The sequence below is a fragment of the Dipodomys spectabilis genome, unplaced genomic scaffold (assembly GCF_019054845.1).
Source record: "Dipodomys spectabilis isolate Male_0828 unplaced genomic scaffold, ASM1905484v1 ptg000002l, whole genome shotgun sequence".
Lineage (NCBI taxonomy): Eukaryota > Metazoa > Chordata > Mammalia > Rodentia > Heteromyidae > Dipodomys > Dipodomys spectabilis.
In genome coordinates this window covers 42236494-42250846 of record NW_024870679.1, presented here as the reverse complement: position 1 = coordinate 42250846, position 14353 = coordinate 42236494, and the positions used below count along the sequence as shown (strand labels likewise).

At 45.3% G+C, this 14353-nt stretch overlaps 1 protein-coding gene across 1 annotated transcript in view; it reads left to right on the top strand.

Moving 5' to 3' along the window:
* Csmd2 (CUB and Sushi multiple domains 2) overlaps nt 1-14353 on the top strand; it is a 526828-nt gene that overhangs the window by 258017 nt on the left and 254458 nt on the right. Inside the window, exon 7 of the mRNA XM_042684124.1 lies at nt 10620-10697. Coding sequence (XP_042540058.1) covers nt 10620-10697 — 78 coding nt within the window. The remainder of the gene's footprint in view (nt 1-10619; nt 10698-14353) is intronic.

The following is a 14353-nucleotide window of genomic DNA, read 5'->3' as shown; positions in this document are numbered from 1 at the left end:
GAGTCAGCTATTGAATTCTATGCAACAGCATGAGACAAACATGATCAGTGCCATGTCTTTCTCAAACAAGATAGTTACTAAAGAGGGCTGGGAAGGTGGCTCAGTGGTAGAGCGCTTGCCTTGCATGCCTGAGGCCCTGGGTTCGATTCCTCAGCACCACATAAGCAAAAAGAAAAAAGCCGGAAGTGGCGCTGTGGCTCAAGTGGTAGAGCACTAGCCTTGAGCTGAAGAGCTGAGGGACAGCGCCCAGGCCCAGAGTTCAGGACCCACGACCGGACCCAAAAAAAAAAAAAAAAAAAAAGATAGTTACTAAAGAGGGGCAGACTAAACTGACTAACTTCTACACAGCATGGAGTTGGGACCTTATTAAGAGTCCTAGAATTAGAGATAGTTTTACTAGAGAGAATTAAAAAAAAAGCCGAAAACAGAAGAGAAGAGAAGAAAAGAAAAAGCTGGGCACTGGTGACTCATAACTGTAATCTTGAAGACTGAGTTTCATTGCTAGCCGGGGAAGGAAAGTCTATGACACTCTTATCCCCAAATAACCATCAAAAAGCTGAAAGTGGCACTGTGGCTCAAGTGTTAGAACACCAGTCTGGAGTGAAAGAAGCCAAGAGAAAGCACTAGGCACTGAGTTGAAAACCCAGTACAGACAGACAGACAGACAGACAGACAGACAGACAGACAGACAGACAGGAAAGGAAGGAAGGAAGGAAGGAAGGAAGGAAGGAAGGAAGGAAGGAAGGAAAAAATGGCTTCAAGGTCAGTCTCAACAAGATGTCAGACAGACAGTAGAACAGATCATTCCCAATAGAGAGAAAAAGGCACTTTCTCAATCTAAGGAACCAGAAATATTTATGTGTGTGTGGATTGTAGCACAAATCCAGCCCTCACCTGTTTTTGGAAAGCCTTCAAGTTAGGTATGAGTTTCACATTTGTTTTTTTGTTTTTGTTTTTGTCAGTCATGGGGCTTGAACTCTGGGCCTGAGCGCTGTCCCTCAGTTCTTCAGCTCAAGGCGAGCGCTCTACCACTTGAGCTACAACGCCACTTCCAGTTTTCTGGTGGTTTGTTGGAGATAGGAGTCTCACAGTCTTTCAGTTTCCTGCCTGGGCTGGCTGGCTTTGAACCTCAATCCTCAGATCTCATCCTCCTGAGTAGCTAGGATTACAGGTGTGAGCCACCAGCGCCTGGCTGAGTTTCACATTTTTAAACAGTTGAAGGAGGAAACAAATCAGAAGAAACATAATATTTCATAGCACACATAAAATTATATGGAATTCAGATTGCAGTGTCAAGGTAAAAGGTTTATTGAAGCATGGCTTTGTCATTCACGCAGGCATGGTGTGTAGATGCTTCAGCTGTTACCAGGCAGAAGGGACTGGTCTATGGCAGGGTGGGACCTTCAAGCCTCATGGCTTCACTGCCAGAAGCTTCATACAAAATTTGCTCATCATAGGTGAGCCTGAAAGCTAGAATTCAAATAAGCTCAGGCTTCAAAGTGGCATGCAATCAGGTTGAGACACCCATATTATCATGAAACCCTTGTTGTACTATTAGACTGGCTCCTATAGGTCACAAAAGAGAGGAGAAGTTTTGAGCAAGACAGGCCGTGATCCTATGTCCATTTTAGAACGATCTCTGCTCAAGAATGGAAATGGAACAATTAGGAGTCTGAGAAGTTAATGACAAGGGCAGAGTTCAGGTGGAAGAATGAAGACCTTCCATGGGAGGGGACAGACCAGGAGAGATTCCATGGATACTGCACTGGACTCTGGGAGGGTCTGAGAGAAGGAGGTGAAGTGGTAATGATGAATCTCAGCTTTCCAGCTTGACTTAAGTACATTAAAAAAAAAGACAATATTAGCCAAGTTGGGCCAGGACAGAAGCAGATGAGGGTGAATTTTGCTTTGATTGTGGCCTCTCTCCCTGTATGAGGCAGCCAAGCAGAGCATGAAAGGAAGACATTCCAGGTAGAGAGAAGAGCTAGACGAGGAACTCATGGATGGCTCTGGAGATTCCCTTCCACAGTTGCTAATGAAGGCAAAATACTATTCCAAGAATTGGAGCTTGCAATCTCCATGCCATGCTCCCTCTATGACACAAAAACCCCTATCTTTAAGAATTCCAGTGGCCCCAAGTTTTACTATGGTTGACAGAGAAGCAGAATCCAACAAGGTTAATTGGGGTGATGGTCCTTTTTTTTCCCCAACCATATCCAAGAAATCTTCCACTTTGCATAATTTTCTCAATGATTAGTGACTTTTCAGCACCCACATTCTTAGCAAAGGTTAGCACCAGAGCTTGACACGTTCTTTTAATTATACCCATAAGAAATGTTTTCCTGCACTAGCTGGGGCAGTGATTCCAGGGATGGAATACACCAAAGCAGATGATATCTTTATCCAACAGCAGGTGCTGTAGCGTTTGATTTATTGGTGGCTATTTCTTTCCATTCCCTTCCATGTCACTTGGCCCATCAGTCTTCAATGCAGTCACTGCATCTGAAGTTTGGCCAGATGTTCATTTAGTTCCCTCTGTCAAAGACAAAATAGTGGCAGATATCTAGGAGCTCGATGATTTCATTCACAATGTCTTTCAGCTTGAGTTTTGTTATCTTCTCCTTACAAGATTATAATGTCATTTTTGGTCCCAATAACTTGTTCGACTTTTTTAAACCTCTCCTCCAGGATGTAGAGCCCAGATCTTTTCCAAATGCCATCTCATTGACATCAGTAGCTTTGTCTGTCCATTTGCCCTTCCTCTTTCCTTCCTTCTTTTCTCCTTTCCTTCTTCCCTCCCTCCCTCCCTTCCTTCATCCATCGCTCCATCCCTCCCTCTTTCTTTCTCCCTCTCCCTTCCTTTCTTTTTGGAACAGAGTCTCACTATGCTCATTATCTTGCCCAGGCTGGCCTCAAACTCACAATTCTCTTGCCTCAACATCCAGAATTCTGGAATTATAGGCATGTGCCACCACCTTCTGCCTGTTTTTGTTGTTGTTTTCTTTTCATATCACCATAATCTGGAGCTTTTAACTGGTATAACCTGAAACCCAAATTTTAGTCTATTCAAAATGAAAGTAGTAAGAATATCTCCAGTAATCATGAGCAAAGACTTTTAGTGGTCATTAGCAATTTTGAAAGAAAATCCTGGAAACCTCTCTACACTTTGGATAGGTTCTCTAAAGAGTAAGTCAATCTCTATGCCTTCAATTTAAAATTCATCATTCAATGCTTTTTAGTCCTTTATGTGGCCTTTCCAACATTCTTGATTCCTCCATCTCCATTTGCAGACACTGAGCTGTAACGTATTTAGACAGTTCCCTAAGCTTAGTAATTACAGTGTTGGTATGCCCTACCACACCTTTGCTGGTTTCCACTGGATAAATATCTTGGCTGATCTTCCTAAAGCCTTCTGTAGGGTAGCTAAGCACAGTAGCTGATAGTGGTGGTAATACCCAGTCTCTTCTTCAAGTCTGGTACTGACAGTTTTATAAATTAATCCTGAGAGCTGGTTGACCTGGCTACAGACACATCACCTCTTGTTACTTTGAGGTTACCCTACCTGTATTTAGAAATCACTGTTCTTCATCTTGGCTACTACATCTGTTGGGTCTATACCTTGAAACATTAGGTCTCAAGCACCTGCACTGAATCTCACACCTTTGGCATATATCTGAATGAGTTAGGGAGCCAGTGTTCTGGACACTAGCATCATCTGACAAAGGACTATGGGTAGTGACAACGGATCTGAAGGGTGTATGGTCACACAGGGAGGTTGAACCTCAATAGCAGTGAGCAAGAGGCAGAATGTTGGATGTGAGCACAATAAGAGATTAGATGTCAGGTTTTGCAAGATCACCTTTTACAACATTTGAGAGGATTGATGAGAGGGGATTGAACAAAAGTCAAACAAGAAAAGATGAGTTTAGAATGAATATTAAAAGAACACATACTGGGCAACTTTTCTGAGCGTGAATGAGTTGATTTGAGGGAAGAGATAGGTGAGGGAATAGGGTGTTGGGAAGAGCAAAGTCAGCCAGCCATCAAGATGGATGGGAAGAGGAAAAGGACAGCGTTCAGTGATCAGGGTCCTGGAAGGTCCTGCCCTCAGGGAGGGAAGTCTGAATCTACATAGATGAAAAGCAGCCGTAGAGTCTTTCCAACTCTCCACTCCCATATACCTAGGGACAGGTTAGGTTTCCCTCTCCCCTAACAGATCCTTGAGTTAGCTCATCCCGATAACTCATGCTGCAGACTAGAGAACCATTTGTATTGCCGGTTTCTTCTAGCTAAATGTGTACCATGTGTCCCGCTAACCTTTACAACAGCGGGGGAAATGTCTTATAATTAACCAGAATGTAAAGGATGAATAGAGCAGCCTGGCAGTCTCCTGAAGTCATTATCATTCGGAGGAGATGAATGTACCTAGTAAGATTTCCATCAACCAGTTATAGCCAGCAAGCTTCTCTTGGGAGTCCTGACTTTGTTCATCTCCAGGGAAAAGCATAGATGTGCATTTGACTTGCATTTTGTGTGTGAATATTTGTAACTGTGTCTTCACATGTGTACAAGTATAAGTGGACTTGTCTGGGTGCTTGTTGTAGGCATGAATATGCTTATGTGCATATACGTCTACACACATGTGTGCATTAAATACATGAGGTCCACTACATCAATAGCTACTGAATCTTCTTCAGTGTCGATAAGCACTGTGAATGAATGAATGAATGAATGAATGAATCTCAGAAATCTTCATTCTTGCTATTTTGTCCATATGATGGGTTGACCCTCCATTCTGATTAGGACTACAGTATTACACTCTGGAGGTCCAGAGAGACATCTGACCTATACTCTGACCCTTAGACCTCATCCTCCTGGATCTGCCATGCTGCTTCTTTACTGATTTGTCACTTGTTATACAGTGTTCCCTGCTCTCTCACCATCCACCCAGGCTAACTGTTCATACATAAACTTCTATACAATCCAGGAGTGACAGCTTCCCTGGGATTGCTTACAAACTGAGACTCCAGATTTGGGAGGTAGTGTCTTGCTTCTTTTTCTTTTTCTTTTCTTTGTTACTTTGTTTTCTTCTTAGCTTTTTAAAAAACTATCTTTAGTTGGCTCTCATGACTCACATCTATAATTCTAGCTACATCTAAATACTAGCTACTCAGGTTGATTTCTGAGGACCTTGATTTGAGGGCAGCTCAGACAGGAAAGTATGTAAGAATCTTATCTCTGGTTAAGCAGCAAAAAGCCAAAGTGGACCGATGTATAAAGGGGTTTCAATTCAATATGGCAGTTTATGAGTTTAATGCCTCTTGATCAATGTCAGTACTTCCATCCTTTTCCTGCACATCTGTCCTAACCCCACCCATGCCTTCACGTTACTTGGTTGCATTTTCACATATGTGCGTTTACTATTATGACTGGGGTCACTCGTTCTCCTCCTCATTCCCCTGCCCCATCCCATCTCCGTGAATCTCACCTCTTCTGACAAAGCACATTTCAGCTTCCTGGTATTCACTTTATTAAACCGTAAATAAGTTGTTCAAAGGAACAACTTTAAATAACTCTCCTGCATGCATCATACTAGTCAGTTTGTTGCTTATATGTGTATATGGTCCTTTGTATGTTTTATGTATGTTTATAATCAGTTATATCTAACTTATACATATGAGAAAAAACATGTGCCCTTTCTCTCTGAGCCTGACTTACTTCAAAAATTATTTTTTCTAGGTCTGTACATTTCCCTGAAAATGACAGATTAATTCTTCTGGATGGATGGATAAGATTTGTGTGTGTGTGTTTATGTGTGGGGGGGTATGTATATGTGTGTTTAGCACATTTTCTTATGCATCTCTTCTAGATCTGCTTTTCCTTTTTTTTCAACTTAAAGGAAGGAAAGATAGTTTTGCTTATGATTTCAGAGGTTTTACTCTAAAGTCCACAGGCTCTTATTATGTCGGCCCAGAAGTGAGGCAAAGCACTATGGTGACTGGGAATTGTGAAGGAGGAAACAGCTCACCTCAGGCATTGGGAAGAAGAAAGGAATAACCAGAAGTGCTCAGGGCCTTCAAGGGCTTATCCCCAGTGACCCATTCCTTCTAATGAGGCCCCACCTTTACTTTCTACTTCCCTACCATTATTCCATAGTCCAGTCACACACTTGGAATCCATCAGTGGATTAACCCGTGGATTAAGTCAGTATCCTTATTATCTAATGGTCTCTGGAAACTTCCTCAGAAACATACCAGAGGCAATTTCACTAACATCCAAGGCATCTCTCAATCCAACTAATTTGACAATCATGATTAAACATATGTCTGACCCTTGCAACTTGACATCCAAACCTAAACCATACGTAGTCTCCAAATAAGGAAAATAACAAGATTGTAATCAACCTAACATGATATAACTGTCATTAGTACAACTGAAAATTCCTCCCTCAAAGTCTGAACTATAGACAAGTTCTTTGCCACTAGTGCAATTCAAATGACCTCAATTGGGTCCAGTTCCCAAATACAGTCCTTATTCTCATCTGAAATCTCATCACTATCCACATTCCTTTCACTATTCAGGTCTTCTGAGCCCTTACCACAAATACCCATAACACCGTTCCGAGCTTACTCTTGTTTGTGTCCCCAAACGCTTCTAGCCCCTTCCAACAAACCAGCTGCAAAGATCCTGAATGACATTGTCCACCAGTGATCCAAGCCCTCGGGTACTAGCTTTCTGTGCAGTCAGACCTGTCACTGGACAAATGAATTGATGAGAGGACCGTTTTGTTTTGGCTCACAGCTTCAGAGGTTTCAGTCCATGGTCGACTGATTCCTTTGCTGTGGACTGAGATGAGGCTGAACATGGTGGTGGGGAGCATTTGGTGGAACAGAGCTGCTCACCTCATGGTGAACAGGAAGAAGGAACTGGGACAAGGAAGAGCCCCCAAAGATCCCTGGTGGCCGACTTCCTCCAGCTCAGTCCTCAAGTATGCACTTCCTCCTAAGATGTGCAGCACCTCCAGAAATAACACCACCACTATCCAGAGAGCTAGGCTTCAGCACTTGAGATTACAGAAGACATTTCATATTCAAACCCTAGCCCATTCATGTATCACCTCCTCCAGGGTGTGCTGGAGGAGGCCCCACCTCACCAGAGCCTATGCCTGTGACAACTAGATCAGAATGCACATCCTCTTAGAGATTGTATTGATAATATGAGCTCTTGGGGAGACACAAGAGCTGTAAGCTCCACATTTTCCAGGCAAATGTGATGAAGACAAAATCTCTATCCATGAATTGAGATCTGTATGTGATGAGCATGTGCTGAGCAAAAGCATCATGGGTAATGTGATCTCTGAGACGTAGTTCAAAAGAGTAAAACCTCACAAAGATGGTATGATTTGGGGCCCCTTAGAAGTTTTCCACCCAGAAAGTTATCACCTTGGCAAACTTCCTCCTAAAAGAGGAAAAACAGATGTTAGTTTCAGCTTGGGTGGGATGATAGCCAATGGCTATTAGGCATCAAACCCACAGTTAGACAATCCTTCTTAGGGAAGGACAGCTGAAGTAGAAGGACTTGGAATTCCTTTCAGGTTCTTGAAAGGAATAAGACTTTTAGCTCAGTGTGACTTGGAAAAGAGGAGAAGAGCTCTCATGGTTGTCCACAGACTAGGAAGCCTGAAGTAGCACGTGTCCTGAGAATGGCATCCTTGGTGCTGTGGTCCTTTCCCTCCTCCCTCCTGCAGTGGACACCCAAAGTAGAGACAGGAGACCGTGGTGACTGACTCTACCTCTACTTCTTGTCTAAAGAACCATCTCCAATGGGCTGCACCTGGCCACAAAGACACCACACACACACACACACACACACACACACACACACACACACACACACACACACACACACACACACACACACACACACACACACACACACACACGTCTCCCCTGGGGCATCAGAGATGGGCCCAAATGAGCCTCACTGTGCTTGCACTGCTCTGCTTCATTCAGGGATGGTTGAGTCAGGGATTTTTCTCCCCATGTCATACCATATTAACTAGGTTTGAATAATGCATGTTTCCCTACTAATGCCCTCTGTTTGATAATGCATCCACGTTAGTGTTCATTGGAAATTTTCCTGCTGGATACACACAGAGAGCAGTGCACATTTATAAAAGAGGTTTGAGTGCATGTTGGGAGGCTGGGACTCTGTGGTGGGAACTGAATTTTATCAGACATTTATTGTAGGCTTTTCAGAAGGACGTACCCTTTGGATTTAGCTGAAGTAGGGGAATCTAGTTGACCCCTGTATATTTGATCACTGTGAGCTTTGGTTTAGGATTAGTATATCACCAATCCTAGTATAGATCAAGCACCTAAGCTTTCAGGCCTGTACTGGGAATAGACAGATACTGGGGGAGTGCCCCAGAATTACTTGTAGAGGAGACCACTAAAGAAGCTCAGGCTCAGTGACAACACAGCTGCTATTGGGCTGTGTGCCTCACAACCAGTTACCTGAGCCATTTTGAACTCCAGTTTTGTTTTCTATCAAGTAGACATAATAACTACTATTGTTTAAAGTTTAAAGCTTACTGTGTCTTCTAGGCATTGAGGTTACAGCCATGACTTAAACTCTTGGCCTTCATGGAGTCATGAAAACAACCCAGTAAATGCTACCATGTCTAAGGAAATTGGGGAGCTGAAACAAAGAGGGCTCAGCAGAGCTGAGAACTAGGAGTGTTTTATAAATGGAGTCCTCAGAGAAAAGCCTTAGTGAGGAAGTAGGGCTTGCACAATAACTTCACAAGGAAAAACACGGCAAGCCATTCATCCACATGGGACGAAAGAATTGTAGGGAATGGGCAGGCCCAGATAGACTGCTGGCATATTGCAGGAATACCAGGGAAGCCTGTAAGGCTGGAGAAGAATGAACAAGGTCAAAGGCAGGGCCAAAGAGTCCAGGGAGAGAACAGATTGGTTCTCTCAGGCTATTTCAAATTCTAGCTTTTACTCTAGGAGTGAGGGCTTACTGCTGATGAGTTCTGAGCAAAGATGTGTTATGGTCTGATTTATGTTTTAACAGGTTCTCTTTGCCCCTTTGCCCCCTGTTGTAACAAGGTGAGGCATGTCAGGTACTTGGATCTGGAGGTTATGAGAAGTGGTTGCACTTGAGATATATTTAGTAGAATTTACTGAGAGATCCTACATGGGTAGAAGAGATTTAAGTCAGAATTTACACAGCACCCAGGGCCTAGCACATAAGAAGTAGCTGATCAGAATTGTCACCATACCTGGGTTGCTGTCTTAGCAGGGCTGAGTCAGTAGTTAGAGGCCAGCTAAAGGATGGCACAGGGGACATAGGATGGACAGATGCACCAAGGCATATAACTAGAGCAAAGGATAGAGATGAATAGCCTTTGGAATCATGGAGGTTATGACGTTGGTATACTTGGTGTGCCATGTAGCAAAGTCCTGATGAACTGTGAACTAGACAAGGGCAAGGCCATATTTAATCCATTAGGCTCTCACCTGAGTACCATTTCCCCCACCTCTAGTGACCTCTAGGACCTAGTTTACCCTGCCCACAAGGTCAGCTGTTACAGGCTCCGCCTAGCTAGGCCTATGGTCTATGCCTTCCCCATCCCCACCCTCATGTTGCTCATTCTCCTTGGACCAAAAATTACTTCTCACAGTGATAGCAGAAAAGAAAGAAAGCAAGCTTAACCTTCAGATGGTTTGCAAACCTTTGGACATGTCAAGCTCTCCAAATCTCTATGGCCAAGCCCAATGTCAAGAGATAGGAAAATATACTCCACCTCTATAATGAGAAGAACTATAAAAGTCATATCACAAAGGGTATGGAATCAGGGAAGGAAAACAAGTTGGGTTTGTAAACCCATTTACCACACCCTATCAGGGCTGACTCAGAAATGGGGCAGGGCAGAATCCACAGAGGAATGTAAGTGCAGAGGTTGGACTTGACTCGGTCAGCTCTCCATTACCATAACAGATCCTTGAGATAAATCAATGCAAGAAGATAAAAGGCTTCGGGAGTATCCACCTATGGTTTATCAGCTCTGTTGCTTGGTCCTGTGGCATCACTGTGCATCACGGTGGGAGGATATGGCAGGGGAGGCCTCTCACCTCATTGCAGCCAGGAAGCAAAAGGAGAGATAGGGTATAATCCCTTTCAAGGTCATTCTCTCAGTGACCTCCAGCCTTCTACTGGCCTCCACCTCAGAAAGAATCCATCATCTCCCAAGTAGTACCACAAAGGCTGGGGACTGAGCCCTTAACCCAGAGCCTTTGGGTCCATCTTAGATCCACACTGCAAGGCTTCACATGTAGATTATCATGAGAAGTTCTTAGACCACCAGACCCCACTCAGTAGTTCCAGTGGCAAAATCTCACCCAAAAATGGGTGAGGACACCATCTTTTCTGCCTCCCCTCAGTGGGCTGTCCTCCACAGCTCCCCTTGATATATCCCTGCCTGAAGGAGCTTCTAGATTTCATCCCCTTATGCAATATCCCAAACCAGGAAAGAGAGCCATTCTCCAGGGATCTCAGCCATAATCACACACAGCAACTCAGACACTTTCCTCTTGCCTCCTCTCTAGTCAAGAAGCAAATTGAGCTGAAGTCTCGAGGTGTGAAACTGATGCCAAGCAAAGACAACAACCAGAAGACATCTGTGTGTAAGTGTCCACCCGCTGGGTCTCTTGCTCAGCTCAGACCCACCAACTCTATGACCACAGGGAGGCCAGCTAATGCTGGGGGACTTCCTTCACCCCTGCTTCCCTCTGTCCTGGGATCCACACAAGGATACACTGACCCGGCAGCCCTGGGCTTGTCCCTTGCTGTTTCCTCCTCCCATTTCCTTCCTACCTTGTCCTCCCTCACCTCCCATTGACTGCAGTCCAGGGAGTCATTACTGCTACATTTCTCTCTGTTTTTTTTTTTTTTCCTTTTGAATCACTTTCACCTGCTAAGACAGCCCTCTTTCTGGCTCCTCTTCTTGGAGTAATAACCTTGGGCTGGGACCTGGGGTGAAGTGGGGAGGGATGCTGCAGGGCCCTAATTCCAGGTCCCAATCTTAGATTTGGAAGGGAAGGAAGGAAAAGGCCTACTAACGTCCTCCAGGGGCTCTGGACCTGGCTGGACAGAGAGAGGATTCAGGGGTGGTGGTCCTGCCTCTCGAGGGTGGGATGGGATGGGGAAGGGTGGGGAAATGCTGGGTGTTGCTTGGGCATGGGAAGATTATGTCTTTGAAAACATGTTTCTGCTACCTGTGTTTGGAAGAATGAAAGGGGTCTATGACTGGAATATGGTTTGGAATGTTGACCCCCAATGAGAGCTGTGCTGAAGGGCTTGGAGTGAGAGGACAGGAAGTGGGTAGGGAATGTTCTGGGTCCCCCGCCAAGGAGGCTGGACTTGAACATAGGGGAGATTGGGGGTCTCTTTGATTTTCCTTCTGGAAGTGAGTACAGGGAACCTGCCCTGGTCCCCCAGATGACTGTCCTTCTGGGTTTCCTTCCCATCCCTGTCCTACTTCCCCTATCTATCCCCCTCCCTCCACTTCCCCCCTCTCCTTCTTCCTTCACCTATTTCCTTTTCCTGTGTTTCTCTTTCTGTATCTGCCTGGCTCCCTGCCCTCTACTACACCTCCCTGTACTCACTTGCCTTCAGTTGCTAAAAGTACTTTCTGAGAACAGACCATGGCCATGGGCTCCCCAAGCTCTTGGCTCATGAGTGGGGCACCTGTCAGATGAGCAGACTAGGGGCAGAGGCATTGGAGGCCTGTCCCTGACCATAATGAGCCTAAGTGTGGGGACATGCTCTGGTCTTTCAAGTCCTCTGAGTGCAGATATTGCCACTGATTTCTGGCTATAGCTGGGGGATTCAGCATCTCTGGTGGCCTTGTCCCATGGGCTCTGAATGACAGAAGACAGCTGGGAGGCCTAGCTTGACTGAGGGAGAAGCTGTAGGTGAGCCCAAGGCTTGCCTGGGAATGTGCACTTGCAACCTGACCCTCATAATCTTTCTTTCTGTAGCCACAGAGAAAGACGAATGGGAATAAGCCTTAATTTTATACCTTACCTGGAAGTCACAAGCTAAAGACCAAAAATTTATCACAGTTGTATCCTGTCTTGGGTCTTTTTGTTATTCAGACCTTCTAAGTCTCAGTTTTGACTTCCGTAGAATGGGGAAGTCCTAGCCTGCCTTCCTCCTAAGGAAGTTGCTGTATGTAAGAAGGGCCATCATGACCCAGGATTTCCAGAGGAATGACAAATAGTTGAAAAACTTCATGTAATGTTTGGGATGCATTTTTCTGTAAAGTCCATGGTTTTCATTTTTTCATAGAAAGTCCATGGTTTTTGTTACCCACTCAAAGATGCCCAAAACACCCTCACAAAAGATGAAGAAACCCTATTGTAAGGAAGTAATGGAAACCCTTTTTCTCCCAACAAGGTATTGATTGATCTGCATTGTAAGATTTCTTCAGGAAGGGGTAGGTATGACTTCCGCTAACCAGAGGCAGGGAGTCAAATGCATATAAGTGTCTGAGTCTTTGTGTTGTGCCCACATCCTCTGAGGATAGCTGTCCTGGACTCCAGGAGCAGACCTTGTCAGTTGCCTCTACTGGACAGTCCACAAAAACCATGGATTCCCTGACTGTCACTCCTGGCCACCCACCTATCTGTGCCTCTCTTTACTTTGGGTGGAAGACATCACCTCTCTGAGCATGTTACACCTTGCCATTGGGGGCCTCCTGGGGGCAGGCAGGGGTTCCACTCTGCTCTCATCTCCCAGTAGCCAACAGCAAAACAATGCTATGAACACGAGCAGCTAGTGTTAAATACTGGAAGGAGAAAGGAAGAAGAACCCTTGCTGCTGTAATTCTAAAGTGCTCACTAGGATTGAGGCTTGCTTATTTCCTAGGGATACTCCAGGGTCCTCTTGGGACTGCAATTGCCTGCCCAGGGACAGGGCACTGGCCTGGTATGAGCTGCGTCACCACTAGGTTTGTGATTTCCTGAAGGATGCCTGAGACTTGTGGACAGGTGCAGGCTCACTAACTAAAAGGAAACAGTGGATCTGTTCTCAGGGCTGGGACTGGCTCAACAGGTGGGCATTGCCATGTGCCTGCCCTCTGGCCCAGCCTCAACATGACCAATCAGCTGTCTGTTCTGCCTGCTCCCTGGATGGTGTTGGTATTGAATGAAAGGGCCAGAGAGGCCAGTGGAAGCTGCTGTATATTCTCATCATTGTTCTGGAAAGCGATTGGGTGGTTTCCACATGGTGGTCTGCAGGAAAACTTGGGTTGGGTGAGGACCATGAACAGTTAAGTAAGTAGGAACTGGGGAGGATGTTGTATGTGTGTGGTGGGAGCGGGCGGTGTGGATGTGCAGCTGGGAAGTCCACGGTGGAAATGGACCATCAAGGCAGCATAGAGGGCTGGCCTATCAATAGAGAAACCAGAAAGGACAATACAGGGTCATCTTCCCTTCCTTCTTAGGATAATTTCCTATCTGAAAAGATGGTCCGTGGTTCCTATGCCCCTGGGTATTCTGAAGGCCCCATTTACCTTCTTCCTACCTTTACTTGCAAAACACCAAGGCTCCTGGGAAGCAGAAGCCCACTGTGCTTTGGATCTGTGAATGTCTACCCTGAAGGTTTCTGGCTTGATAGGAATGGTGGCTTTGTTACATAAAGGATGTGAAAACTTTGGAGCTAGAGGCTTGGAAAGGAAGGGGATGGGGACGGTAAAGATCCAGTGGAAGTGACCTGCTTTTTCCTGGCAGTGGGGAGTATTGGAAAAAGGGAGGCTACCCAGGAGGAATTGCACACACTGCCATACAATCAACAGGATACCTGTTGTCTGATTGGAACATGCATTCTATCCAAACCTTCAGGTTCCCTTGGTCAGCTGTAACCTAGGCTACCAAGAGTTTGAAGCAGGTCTACACTTGGCCTCTATCTATAGACATGAGCTTCAGACTCAGCGAATCCAGAATGGGACTGTCTATCTTCACTACACCATCAACCATTGCATCCTTTCTGGGCCCAGGCCCAGGACGCCCCCATGCTCCTCCTAGTGACCTAGTCTTCACGAGCCCTGGTGGTTCTCTTTCCCATGTTCATGCCTGTCTCCTAGCTTTCCACTAATAGGCTTGTCCTTGACCTGAACCATTGCAGAACTTCCTAACTGTCCTCACTGAGGAGCCTCACCCTGTAAGTCTCACCAGCCCTTCTGCCACTCAGAACTCTCCAATGACTGTCTACGGTGTTCAGGATCAGACTCAACCTCCTTAATATTGCGTCTGATCTCTGAAACCTCATCTTCCAATTC